The sequence below is a fragment of the Dryobates pubescens genome, chromosome 11 (genome assembly GCF_014839835.1).
Source record: "Dryobates pubescens isolate bDryPub1 chromosome 11, bDryPub1.pri, whole genome shotgun sequence".
In the NCBI taxonomy this organism is placed as follows: Eukaryota; Metazoa; Chordata; class Aves; order Piciformes; family Picidae; genus Dryobates; species Dryobates pubescens.
The window spans coordinates 16679985-16694394 of NC_071622.1; the positions used below are offsets into that span (position 1 = coordinate 16679985).

Here is a 14410-nt window from a genome sequence, read left to right on the forward strand (position 1 = left end):
GAGGCGGCAGCTGCCCGCCTTTTTCGCCTACTGACAGCTCGCTGTCGCTCGGTGGCCGTCGGTGCTCGAGGGAGGGCGGCCGCTGCCGCGCTCGTTCCCTTTTGCCTCGCCGCCGCGGCTGCAGCAGCAGGCGGGGAAGCGCTCCTCGCCGCTCCGCCTCCGATCGCCGCCCGCTGCGGGGATGTGTGATTGCCATGGCGAGGCGGCTCTTCCCGGGGGCCTGGCTCAGGAAACCCCACTATGCGCAGGTAGGCCGGCAGCGGGCCGTCCCTACACGGCGGGCGGGTCGGGACAGGCAGGCCGGTGCCAGCACTATTCCTTCCCCGCTGTCCCCTCCCTGCAAAGTTCCCTCCGGAGTGAGCGCCCCCCGTAGGGCTCGCCGCTTTCCCCTGCCCGGGTGCGGCCGTCGTTCCTTCCCGCTGGCCCCTGGCGGCGGACGGGGCTCCGCTGCGCCGCTCCTAGGCGGCTCGACCGATGGGAGGTCGCGGCGCCGGCGCCGCCCGCTGCGGTCGGCGGGCCCTTTGGTGGCGGGTCTTGGGGCACGGCAGCAGGTGTCAAGCGGCCTTGGGGTGTGCGGTGCCTGTTGCCGCCTCTCCCGCCGGTCGGACCGGGCCTCTTGCTGCAACCGGGGCGCAGGGAGCTCCGCGGAGTGTTCTCCTAGAGCGGCCCGCGGAGCTCGCCGGCAGGACCTGTTACGCGGAAGCCTGCCCGCCGGTTTGCCTGACCCCCTCGGACTCAAGAGATTTTCGCTTCGGCAGCTAGGTCCTCAGCGTTGCCAGGGCCCTGAGGAGCCCTCTTCTTTTCTCCATTACACCTACCGCCGATGCTGTGGACATCCATCCTGTGAGAGGATGGACTACAGCTTGTGTGAGCAGATTTGTTTTGGTTTGGTTTTTTTTTTCCCCCCGTGTGCTGTAAGAATTAATGTCGGGCACTTCTGCTGTCCAGTAGTTAAGTCGCTCCATGCATTTGTGTATGTGTTCGTAGGCACACTTCGGTATTTACATGCACAGGTAAACGGCTGTATTACTTATTCTGTGTGAGGGTGTTTTGGTTGAAAGTGCTGCGGCTGTCATGTAGTAGGAAGTTGTACTGTAAAATGTTAGTCAGTTATGACCTTGTCATACGTGGAGGGTTATTCTCTGGAATTCTTTCATGTGTTGCATTATTTTAATAAACTTGTAATTAAAATGAGCGTTTGTTGAATTAGAGTGGATAATTGAATTTGTTTTTCTTATATATGCTACTTGCATCATCATCTGTTGATATTTTGTGAAATGCTTTGTGGTCATCGGATTAGAAAATATAAACATCATTCTGAGGTATTTTGAAGTCTCAAATGTTTTAGTTCCTCCTTGTTTGGAACTTTTGCAACCTTACTCTCTTTATGGAAGCACCTGAAATGGGATTTAATATTCAGGGAGAAGTGTACAGATATGGGTCTAGTCTTGCCCTCTTGAGTATTTTTCTAATGGTATGTATTTACAAATTTGGGTTAGTATCACTTGATTTTTAGACAAGAAAAAGTTATTTGCTGTGTATTTACTGAAGTAGATACTTGTACAGCATTTGAACTCCCATGTGAGAGGCTCTGATGCAAATAAAAATGAATTCTTAATGAGTGTGGGATTGTCTACACTGGTGGTTTTGCCTTCATTATAAAGTCTCTCTCTGATCTGATAACATTTTTATCCATTCTTCTCAGTATGCGTTTTTAAGGCCTTTAAAGCAAAATACATTATTTTAAAATCTGCTGAGAAGCAGGAGGATCTCAAGATTGGTGTGGGGTTTTGGTTTGGGGGATTTTTTTTGTCAGAAAAGACAAATTCAGTATTTGTTTCTAACGCAGATTAAAAATTTGGGGTTTTGTGTTTATTGTGCTTTCTTATGCTGGATGATGCATTTAATACTTTACAAATGTGATTTAGTGGCCTTCAGAACATAAGCATTTTTCTGTTAGACTGTGAACGTATGTTGATACTTGATAGATCCACAGAAGGCAGCAAGCTATCAATATATTGGCTTTCCTTGTTGCTGCATGCGATTATGGGTCCATGGCAAATGTAGTCATTGTTTAACTATAATGATTGGAGACAAATCTCAATAAAGCACTCGGCAAAGAAGACAATGCTCTTGCAGTAAATCATAGACTTTTAACTCAATTAGAACTGTGAGCAAGATGGAAAGATGTGTGCGGTATTGCTGCGCAATCTTTCAAGTAGTACACTAGGGAAGATGGTTGTGCAGTGGAAGGTATTGTTGAATGACATCCAAATTTTACTGGCTGGTGTTCAAGCTCTGAAAACTGTAAGGTGATAGAACATCAGGTTCTACAAGACATAAAATCTTGCTCTAACTTTCCTGCTGTAATAGAAGCAGGAAGCTATGAACTGGTTTGCAACTGATACTCCATAGCAAATGCTCTATTAGTAAGATTTTACATGTTCTTTAGCTTTTATACAGAATGCTAGATCCATAGGTTACCAGACAATGATCTTTTTGTCTAGGAAGGATGTGCTGGTAAGTGTCAGTTCATGTGAGAGCAGCAGGGTGAACTCTTAGGTATTTTACTTCAGCCCTAGTGGTTGGGGACCCACAGAGAAAATGTTTAAGTTTTGTCACAAAATGATAGCTCTGAAATACGAAGCTTTACCATTATTTAAAATGCAAATCATGTAATAGTACCTCAAACCTGGTGAACTTTGAAATCTTACTAAATGCCACACTCAGACACAAAAATTCAGAATGTATTTATAGGATCTTACAATTGGGTGATTAACACTGTTGGGATTTTCTGTTTTGCACGGAGAGGTTGGTGTCTGAAATGTGTCCTGCTAGCTGTAGCTAGCAGTTTTATCGTGAGGCTAAGTGCGAGAGTGCAGAATTGTGTAATAATAATTGTGCAAAGAACACTTGAGTACTTGGTAGCTTTCTGGCTTCCAGAGATTCTGAACCAATTTTACAAACTCTTTAGAGCTGTCCCACAGACTCATGTAATATTTAAGATACTAGCTTTGAAGGGCCAAAGAATGAAGGAGTTTTGAAGCCCTACGTAACAGAGATTTTCTGTATCATCTCTTACTTTTAAGAGTTTAATCTTTTTTTGTGGTTTTGCTTAACCTTTTAAGGAGAAACATCTTGGTCATTATTTCAAAAGATACCTCAAACTCTGTTTAATTAGTTTAATTTTTCAGGATACAAATAATTTGAGCTATTAACACAATCATGCCCTGTCAGCTCCTAAAGATGTGAATGTGTCCAATACATGGTAGCCAAGACAGTATGGGCTAATGTTCTCAGACCTCATGTAAGCCTACCTGAAATGCATCCTATGATCCATAAACCAACCTGAATAGAACAAAACAGATTTCTAACATGATCAGCCTCCACCATTGGTGTTTTTGTTGTTTTTTTTTTAATCTATTCTTTCCCAGTGCTAGTATGCAAAAGAAATGGAGCGAGCAGCTCAGATTTGGAGAGTAGTACAGCATGATTATGTGGAATAGCTTTCAGAATTAAGCTCTCTGTATTATTAAACAAAGAAACACTTTCATACTCTTCCACCATAAAAATGTTTTAAATAACAAGTGCGCTTTCCAAAAGCCTGGCATGTTACATTACATTTTGATCTGCTACTCTCCATATGCTTTGGAGTGCATCCAAGCTTGAGTTTTGCCAGAAGTGGTTTTCCAGTTCCGTTCCAGGGGATGAATATCTAATTATTATTCAGTGCACATGACTTAGTAGAATATACAAGTGATGGAAGAAGTCAAGTCCCATATTCTTTGAAGCATTACAAGTGCTCTTCTTCGTTCTTGCATTCCCTGGCTCATATTTAAGTTTTGATGGAAGAGTGGAGCAGAAAAGAGAAATTGTGTTTCATTGTTTTGAGCACTTTTGTCCTTTTTGGTAATTTCAGGATTCCTTGTCCTGCTGCTGCCCTGAATATGCTGTTATTAAAAGTTTCCTAGCAGTTTGTCACAATTCCAAATGAAGTCTGTCTCAGTGTATCACTACCTACTCTTGGGTAGCAAGATCAGAAATGTGTCCAAGTGATTTCCATGGCGTACAGTAAGTCTGCTGTGTTCAGGCTGCATGAAGGTACACATGACCTAACAAGACTCAGTAAATCAGTGTCCCTGCAGCATTACTACAGTGCCTGCACATCAGTCCTGACACTTCCTCAGGGAAGTGGACTGAGTGTGTCTACACTCAACAGACCGATTTTGGGGAGGAAATGGAAGTTTGACAAGGGGACTGTATGGTAACAGAGATTGGGCCTTTTGCTGAACATAAAGAAGTCCCTTTTAGAAAAGTAATTCCTTCTAAATCAAAGAGAGTGAAACCTTGTGGTTTCCTCTAAGCAGACATATGTTCTTGTCTGTGCTTTGAACTGGCAGGACTTAAGTCTTCTGCAAGTCAAAAGCTATGCAACTGCATTGGCATTGTGCTGAGCCCAGAATAAATCCAGCTTCTTAGGAACTTCCTGCCAAGTGTATGATGTAGTCAGATGGCATTTGGGGAGGATTTTCTGTCCCAAACATGCAGGCTGAAAAAGAGGACAAACCTGGATAAATTCAAGTATAACTATTCTCTCCTATACAGTGAATATGGTGAATAGGCTACAGTGGTCCTGAGGCTTGCAGACCACTCCTGGTCCCAGTGATTGTACTAAATGCTATGCATTTAATAAAAAACTGACTTAAATAGCATTTTGGTTTAAAGTTTACTATTACAAAGATTCGTGGAAGCACTCAGCAAGAAATTTTGAGGAATGAAGAGGGTTTGTTATCCCAGAAGCTTTGGTTCCCAAGCAGTTTTTAGACACAAAATAGCTTTGCCTAAAATAGTTGGATTCATTTCTATTAATTCTTCCCAGATTTTACCGGTAGTGGTGTGTGCTGTGTTATTCAGATTCTACAACAGTAGGGTTTTTAGAAATATATTCTGAAAAATTAACTAACCAAAGAACCATAAAACAAAACCTGGCTGTTAAGGAATCACTGTATCTTACCTTTCAAACAGGTGAAAGATACTCAGTAGCTTTTTATTTGCGATAATTCCTGATTCACAGGAGCAGCTTCTTATGTGTGTAAATATTAGAGTTAATTTATTATATTTTTCACTAATCCTATTATTAGAAGACATTTTGTAGAGAAGAATCTTGTGACAGGCTTTAGGAAAACCGTTGTCAGAATTGTCTGTAGAAATGAGGATGTGGTAAAATCATATTAGTTGTCCCTGTAGGTGTTCTACAATATTTTAAGAACGGGGTAATTAAATGGTTATGAAAGGTTCCTTTTTAAAAATAAAAGTTATATTGGGGGGGGAATAAAGAGGGTGGGGCTGGCAGCAAATACTTTCTCTCTTCTATTCAAACTCTGCCCTAAGCATCCTGTTCTCTGCATACTTACTTTCCAGACTGACTGCAGCTGTGGAACAATACTACTTCATATATTTGCATTTAGTATCTGTAAATGACATTTGCATCCTTCTTGTCTTTTTTTGTGGTTGTGTGATCATAATAATCTGCAGTTCCTGCTGTGTGTTGGTTTGTTGGGGTTTCATTAAGTTTTGTGAGCTTGTCTCAAAGAGATCTTGCCTGAACCACTGAAAACTGCCTGCTGTTGTATTTGGTATCCTTGTTTGTGGGTAGAATTCTGCTTAATAAAAGTTGGTTTTATGTTATTTTGAATCTCTGAAATGGTGTGTGATGGAATTGGAGATCCTGATTTGGCTTCTTTGAGCTGGAAGACATGCTAGGATGTTGAAGTAAACATACCCTGAAACTCCGTACTGATGCACTTTTTGTCATAGATTGTTTTTAAGCGTGGCGTTTGGTATCAAAATGTGGAATGTATTTGAAGTAGTGATAGTTTATGGCAAATCTTACTTTTATTTTGGGAAATAAAACTGAAAACTCTATTTAAGAGAAAGCACTTGAAGTTGCTAGAAGGCTTGGTGCTTACTATAAGAATGGAGGTGGCCCACTATCATTTCTATCTTAGTTTGATTACTTTGTTCTAGGGCAATATACTAAAAAAATATTTTCCCTTGTATTCCTTGTCTCCCAAGTTGGATAGTAGAACTTCAAGGAAATACTTAAAATGCTATATAAAATGCAATATAGAATAAGCTGAGACTTGGACCTGATACCCTGCACCAGAGAAGTTAAGTAAATATAACGTGTCAGCTTGATTTTAAGTATGGTCATGCATGTGCTTCTTTGGCACAGAATCTTAGCATTGTTGAGATTCTTCTCTATTGTTAGATTCTTTTGTATAGCAAGAATAGATATTCTGGTTGAGGTTTGCTTACAGATAGCAATCTTGAAGATGAAAAATGTAGGCAATGTTGTAATTCAATACATACTGTGTTAACTTGATTAACCCCTTCCAAGATTCACATAGTTGGCTCTGCCCTTGTGTTGCAACCTCCCCTTTTATAGCTAAAAGGAGAAAGACATGAGTTTAAGTGTTCTAAATTAATTAAATTGTCCTGTGCCTTCAATGGTTTTGATCCACTTCTTTGGTTCACCTCTCAGTTAAAAACTGTGTTTCAAGAGACCTCTGCAGGCAGGCTGCCTCAAATCTAGTAGCCTGGTCTTCCTGGGACAGGCCTGCTGGGGAAGAACAGATCTCTTTGATTTTGTTTTGATTTATTTTCTGTAGTGTGGGTGTTAGAACTAAACTATGCAAATAATTAATCTATCCTGCTTACAGCTTTCCTTTGGTTCTGGAAGTGAGAACAGGGAGACACATTCTTCTATTGCTTTGTCTAAGACCTCTGCTGGCTTCCCAGAGCTGTGAAAGGCAGAGGCTTGTGGATGATAAGCACATTTTGTACGTGGGCAATAGTTAATGACAAGGATTCTGAAGTAAGAAATCTGTGCTAGATAAATGGAAGTAGATGGTATTGGATAGTGCTGGATGCTTACTTTAGAATGGGACACAGTGGAGGAAGATGAGAACTGAGGCCAGTGTTGCAGAATCAGGTGGAAATAGACTTGAAATAACTGAAAGAAAAAGAATAGAGGACAATGTGTGGTTGCAAGGGGAGGATACTTAGGCTGACTAAGCAGTTTGAGATGGGTTCTGGAAAGAAAAATGTTGTAAGTGAAAATTGTAAGTGACTAAGTACAGAAAATGGTCTGGAAGAAGAGATGAGGCTGAGTCTACCTGAGCTTGAACTGACATCTCAGTTCTATTCTGTAGGAAGCAAGGTGGGGAAAATATTTCTGAATCCATTGGTTTAAGTATCAGTTCTCGCTTATTGCTGGTGTAGGATGACTTCTGCTTTTCATCAATCTGTTCAAGCACTGTGGTTTGCGATTCTTCATGTTGTAAGTGTGTAGATGTGGTATCTTGTATTTTTTTTAAGGTAGGAAATTGTCCTCTCTTACAATTTTGTCATTTTAGTAGTATTCTGTCAATGGGAAAGGCTTTTGAATGCTATGGGTTTGGGGGATTTTGACTGTTCTGTTCTCCCTACTCCCAGCTTCCTCATTTTCTAAGCTATTTCTGAGTGTGCTATAAACCACAAAGCATTATTGTTGGCCTCCTGCACTCCATCCAGTTTGTATCCATGTTGTGGATACCATGCCTCAGAGGAAATTATATGTTACTCCAGTTAAGGTCTTTGTGGCTCTGAGCAAAATAGCAGAAATTACTCCTGTCTTCCAGCACTCAATACAATATCATAAATGAAGACCTGATTGAAAGAGCTACCTATTCAAGAATTATCACCAGAATACAAGTAGCTAGTTTTATCTATCTCTTGTAAGTACCTGGTTTTAAGATCATGTCAAGTGAGTGTGTGTGGAGTAAAGGAATAGGGATACACAGGTGAAGCATGGGGCAGGACCACAGCTTCACAGGTGGAATCACCTTTGAGGGGTTTCAAACAGACCATTCTAGATTGTTTCTTCCAAGAGGAAAAGGTGTAATGCATGCAGGTTGTTCTGTCATGCTTTTGTGAGTAGTCAGAAATTGTAATTTTTCTAGTGAAAGCTGACTTCATCTGCTACAGTTCTGTCTTTCCCCTCCATTTTAAAGCTAGGTAATATTGCTCATTCTGATGTTATCTTCTGAACCTACTTCACCCCTTCTCCTTCCAGGTCTCCCTCCATAAGCTTTTCAAGCTTTCAGCTTGTGGCTGAGAGTTCACTCTGAAGCAGTATAGGTTTTCCATTTTATTAGCTTAATTCTTGATTATTCTTAAGGAATTTGCTTAGTTCTAAAAACAGTCTGAAACTTTTCAGTCAGTTGAGTTGTCCTGGAAACAAATCCTCACTTTAATATGGATACAATTTTTTTAATTTATGTACCTGCTTAACACTGGCCCTTACTAATCTGAGTCCCAATTTGGAGGGCAAGCTCCTGGTTACAGAAAGCTCACTAAGATTTGCTCTGAGAGTCTGTGGGTCATTATTGCTCCACTTTGCCCTTCCATTCTGGATCTTGGTCAGTTTGGAGCAGAGAAGTAGCAAAAAAAATGAGAAAACGTAGTGTCAGGAGCTTGTAGCAGCAAAATAATCATGATAGATGTGGAGAGAGTAGGCAGAAATTGTTTTCTCTTTCAATACATTAACTGAGGGTTCTCAAACAAAGCTAAAGTGGACTAGATTTAATCAAAATGAAGTCCAGTTCTTGACCTCTGTACAGTGGGTAGTGGACCTGAGGAATTGCTAAAGGGTGTTATGGATGCTAAAACCATGGATTTTAAGGGAGTCTGGCTAAGTTCATGAAAGATAAACAGTTTGGGTTTTACTAGAAGAAACTCACATCTGCCTTAGCAAGTTCTTCTAGAGAAGAATGGGAGCATATTTGGGATATATTATGTGTTCTCACTCTTCAATGCATTTATTTATAGCTGTTGCTGAAGATCAGGATACTAATAGAAATGGATCCAATATAGCTGGTCTCAGGCACTTTCCTTACATCCTATTGCTAAAGTTGACCATGACTTTCTAATTTTTTTCTAATTCTGATGTGAGTAAGAAAATCAAACTGTTAGCACACCAGTTGCAGGAGGGAGGAAAAAGAAAAAGAATTTGTCTTCTCCCTTACAATGCACTTAGTGCTCCCTCAATTCTTAATTTATAAATGCTTTTTTCCTCTCTCCCTTGTGAAAAAGGTAAATGTGAAGCCACAGAAACAACAGGAAAACCCTGCACGCATTTACAGCAGAGATCACTGAAGATGAGGCTAGTACAGAGGAATTTTACTTGCATAAGTAAATAGTCATTTCAAGGAGTGGCAGACATCAGCACATGGAACCTGTTCCTGTTCCCCACTCTGCTCACTGTGTATCTGTCCTTCATATTTATGCATTAGCAGATTATTTTTTTTAACTAAATTCCTCATCTATTAGGTTTGGTTTACCAGGAGTGGAACATAAGTAACTGGTCTTGGAGAAAAATGCAAGTAGTTGAACTCTGGCAGTTTATGATTTTGATGCAATTGATTCTTGCAGCTTGGCTGGACCTGTGAGGCTCTGTCACTTTTTCTTCTGTTCATTAATATCTTAATTTTCTTTCCACTTATGTAAGTCAAACTGACCTCCCCTGTTAGTTTTGCTCACTGAAGGGAGTGAATGTTCCATGTAAGGTAGTCTACTTTATTACTGTGGAAGACAAATTCTTAAAGGTGAAACAGTAGATTATGTTTGTTTTTGTCATTCTGACTATTGCTGAATGAATTGCAAAGAATATTTCCTCTTTGTGTCCTCTAGGTACGTTTCTCATATATGCGGATGAAGTATCTCTTCATCTCTTGGTTAGTAGTATTTGTTGGCAGCTGGGTTATGTATGTTCAGTACTCCACGTACACAGAACTATGCAGAGGACATGACTGTAGGAAAATAATAGTAAGTATATCCAGCATAGCTTTCTTAAATGTTTGTCCTGACTAATTCCACAGCGAATTCAGACAATGCCGCATGTGAAATAATCAAATTCAGATACTCTGTGTTGAAGTACAGCTTCCATTACAGACAAAACTTGTTTGTTAGAATCGTTTTGATAGAGGGTTACTAAAAATAGTTTTATGTTTTTCTTTCAAGAGTCAGGTGTTGGGAGAGATACAGTTGTCTCCTTTCTTGAGCACTTAAAAAAACTATTTTTCTCCCTGTTTGTTTCAGTGTGATAAATACAAGACTGGAGTTATTGATGGGTCAGCATGTAGCAGTCTTTGTGCAAAGGAAACACTGTACTTTGGCAAATGTTTGTCAACAAAGCCCAATAACCAGGTAGGGCTTTACTCATCCAAACTAGTTTTAGTATTTCCCACTGAAATGTCATTGTCTGGAACACCAAGTAGGCCTTAGTGTCAGCAAGCTGTATCTGTTTAATGCAGATTGTTTCAAAATTTATTTTCTACTATGTGTAAAACATGATTAATATGTATATATTGTATGCCCATAGATATAGAATGCATAGGTTATATATATATATATATATATAAAAAATTAATAATATATACAATATGCACTTGTACCTGAATATAATATTACATATTCCTACATATAAAGGCTATATTACTATTTTATAATAAATATATCTATATTTTAGAAACCTATACTGGAACCTTTCAAGTTTTGACAGAGTAACTGCCTTTGTAGGGCATACTGCTACTTTGCTATCCTGGTTCCCAAACAGAAGCAGCAGCCTCTTAACCTATGCCAAGGTGGTTGTAATGCCAGCATACTGTTTATCAAGCTGTCTTTGTATTTTGGCAGTGTAGCATTTCCTTAGTACCTGCAGTAGTGTATTGTATTTGAGGTTGCCATTGTTTGAATGTCCTCTCTGCATTCTCTGTATGAAGGACTCAGAGAAGGACTCTGATCTGGGTTGCTACTTGACACTTGAGGCAGTGGTTGGTGTACAAGTGGCCCTTAAATGTTCTACAGTGGTTTTTTTTACCTTTATTCCCCTCTTTCCCTGCATAGATATATTTAGGAATCTGGGGAAATCTGCAAGGTGTTATAAAATGCCAGATGGAAGAAGCTGCTCAACTTGATTTTGATAATGACCCAGAACCAAGGAAGGAAATAATCCTGTTTGATAAACCAACAAGAGGAACCACTGTTGAGAAATTCAAAGAAATGGTATATGGTCTTTTTAAAGTAAGTCTATGCTTATTTATTCTATTTTGACAGAAAGAAAATGCCCGATTCTGTGAGCCTCATTCAAATGCATGTCAAAAAAGTAATCAGCACAGTTTTTCCCAGAGGTCCTTATCTTGAAGTTTTAAGTAGCTCTTTTTTCTTAGTTTTTAACAGATGGAAGCTGGTATGCATCTTGCATGTCTATAGCTTTCACTTGTATTTGCATAAAAAATATGGTGGGGTGTTTGGGGTTTTTTTTTTAATGCTTTTGTTCTTCTTGTAACCAAGTACAAAGACCGAAGTGCAATTTGAAAACTGTGCTTGGGAAGAGTTACTATGTTAAGTGAGAAGCAGGAATCTCTAACCACAATGACCAGCTGTACTTCTCCCAGCTCTTCCTGCATGATATTAATATGGTATTTTATTGCCTTAATGCTGCCTCAGAATTTTCATAATAGTGATCATTTTCTGTGTTTCACTGCACTTACTGCTTGGGATTTGTACCAACTGTGTCTTGGTGGTTTTTGGCTAAAATGTAGTTCATAATGTAATGTCCTCTACACTTCTAAGGTTTAATCATCTGGAAACTAAACTGGTTCTAAACTTTGAATTCTACATACATTTTCTAAGATAATACTCAACAAACTACTTGGTAAGATTTTTCTAAACACACATCTGACCAAGAACAGTGTTTGAATTGTGATGTTTGCATCTGGAAATGCAAAGAACATGAATACCTTCAGAAGTTCATATACTTGGTGCCATAAAAACAGAACAAACAGGAAGCTCTTCGGGCATCTGATACCAAGTCCTTTAACATGTATAATCAATGGAAAGTAGAACATAACATAGCCTACTATCCATAGGAAGAGAATAACAGGAGGTTATTAGTGTAACAGTTACAGGTGGATTGGTGGTGACTAATGAGATAATACTTAATGTTTTTTGTTTGTTGCTTTTTAGGCAAAATTGGGTGAACAAGGAAATCTTTCAGAACTGGTTCATCTCATCCTATCTTTTGCTGATGGAAACAAAGATGGTAGAGTTACTTTGCCAGAAGCAAAATCTGTATGGGCACTTCTGCAGCTGGATGAGTTTCTGTTAATGGTGATATTGCAGGATAAAGAACATACTCCCAAGTTGATGGGGTTTTGTGGGGATCTCTATGTGACTGAAAGAATTGAATATACCTCTCTCTATGGAATCAGCCTTCCATGGATTATAGAACTTTTCATTCCCCCTGGCTTCAGAAGAAGCATGGACCAATGGTTTACTCCATCATGGCCAAGAAAGGCAAAAATAGCTATAGGGCTTTTAGAATTTGTGGAAGATATTTTCCATGGACCTTATGGAAACTTTCTTATGTGTGATACAAGTGCCAAAAACTTGGGATATAATGATAAATATGATTTGAAAATGATGGACATGAAAAAAATTATTCCAGAAATGAATTTGAAGGAAATTATTAAAGATCGTCAGTGTGAATCAGATCTGGACTGTATTTATGGGACAGACTGTAGAACTCTGTGTGACCAAAGCAAAATGAGATGTACCACAGAAGTAATTCAGCCAAACTTGGCAAAAGCCTGCCAGCTACTTAAAGACTATCTGCTTCGTGGTGCCCCTTCTGATATCCATGAAGAGCTAGAAAAACAACTGTACTTGTGTATTGCCCTTAAAGTCACAGCAAATCAGATGGAAATGGAGCACTCTTTAATACTTAATAACTTAAAGACTTTACTGTGGAAGAAAATTTCCCACACAAATGATTCTTAAGTTTTTCCACCAGCAGAGGATAATATCAATTCCTGCCACTAGAGGTGGCCTACAACATTTGATAAAAACAATCTGCAGCATTTTTTTAAGGATGTTTCGTTACTCACTTCCTGAATGGCTCTTAACACTTGCCCTTCAGTCAGTACCTTATGGTAGGACTTCTCAAAGAGCATACCACTGAATGATTAGGCAGAGGCCAGAAGCACTTCCAGTGCTCCAGTGCTGTGTTAAAGAAACAAAAACCTTGCATGCTTGACTGTTCTGTGCACTTTGTCAGATCTTGAACAGGATGAAAGTATTCACTGTGCCACTGCATCAGCTGATGGAACAGCTTACAATTCTGTGAAAATCACTGCTCCTATGAAATACTTACGAAAGATTTTTTAAAATAAGTAGTTTTATGAAGCACCACCACTGCTGCAAACAATGTGTCTGAGTCCAGGCTGCTGTTGTGAATAAAGAACTGTGAGATTGAAGTTTACCAATACCTTGGGCATGGCAGAATTTGCACATTAGTATTTTTTTAAACTGTGGAAAAATCAGAATTTTGTTCTAGAACTGAAAGGTTGTAATATAAGACAAATTATTGTTTACACCTTGTTACCTCATGCTTACATTTTGAATGTTTAAGTAGTTCAACTCTTCTTAATTAAGTCCTTATACAGTGAGCCATGGTGGGAGCCAAGAATTTTGAGAGTATGTTATTTCTTTAAATACTGTATAGAGCCTAGTGGAAATAGTAACATCCATTTCACAAACTGTGGACTATACTTCAGTTAAAACCTTTAACCTAAATTATGTCGAAGCAAATACCGAAACAAAAGGAGTTTGTGGACTAAGCCATTGTATGAGAAACGAAGGGAATTTCTAGAAACAGTGAAAGCTGTGGAACAGTACCAGCTAGGAATGAAGTGGAATGTTAAGTGAACTGTAGTGCATTCCTGTTCATTTTCTAGTAGCATCTATGCCATTGTCAAGTCTGAAATCACAAGTAAATAAACACCATCTGCTCCTGGCATTGCACATAGCATGACCACTGTACGTTTAATCTGCATCCCTGTGGTGTCAGATTTACATCCGCGTTCAGTTACACAGAAGGCGTGTACGTGAAACACCTTAATACTGTGCTCACTTCGTGCTGTTTATCATAAATGCTTTAGGTATGAAGTAGTTCAATTCTAAGTGAGTATAGTAGCAGTCATGCATACACTTCTAAATCCTGGCCCCTTCATTCATTTTCAGCATCGGTATGAAGCTTGATTTAAATATTTGAAAGGTTGTTCATTGCTTTAGGGATTCTGTATTAAATACGTACCTTGAATTATTAGACTGAATACCAGGACCAACAAATTTCTTCATGCCACAGGTAATAGGGTGCAGTTTGAATTAACAAGGTACTGTTTTGTACACATCAGCTTTTTAGTTTACAAATTACTATGCTAATAAGTATTTGTAGCCAGCAGTGCACTCAAGTGTGAAGTGGTCATGTCCTTGGTGGGAAAAAAATCTTGACTAATTGCTACTAGGT

At 39.4% G+C, this 14410-nt stretch overlaps 1 protein-coding gene across 1 annotated transcript; it reads left to right on the forward strand.

Annotated features, from left to right (window-relative positions):
- On the forward strand, positions 1–13764 carry DIPK1A (divergent protein kinase domain 1A). Its single transcript, XM_054165063.1, has 5 exons — positions 1–248; positions 9733–9867; positions 10141–10248; positions 10948–11124; positions 12070–13764. Exons 1-5 carry the CDS (start codon positions 195–197, stop codon positions 12880–12882), a joined length of 1287 nt encoding a protein of 428 aa, XP_054021038.1. The 5' UTR covers positions 1–194; the 3' UTR covers positions 12883–13764.
- The last annotated feature ends 646 nt before the right edge of the window (positions 13765–14410 follow it).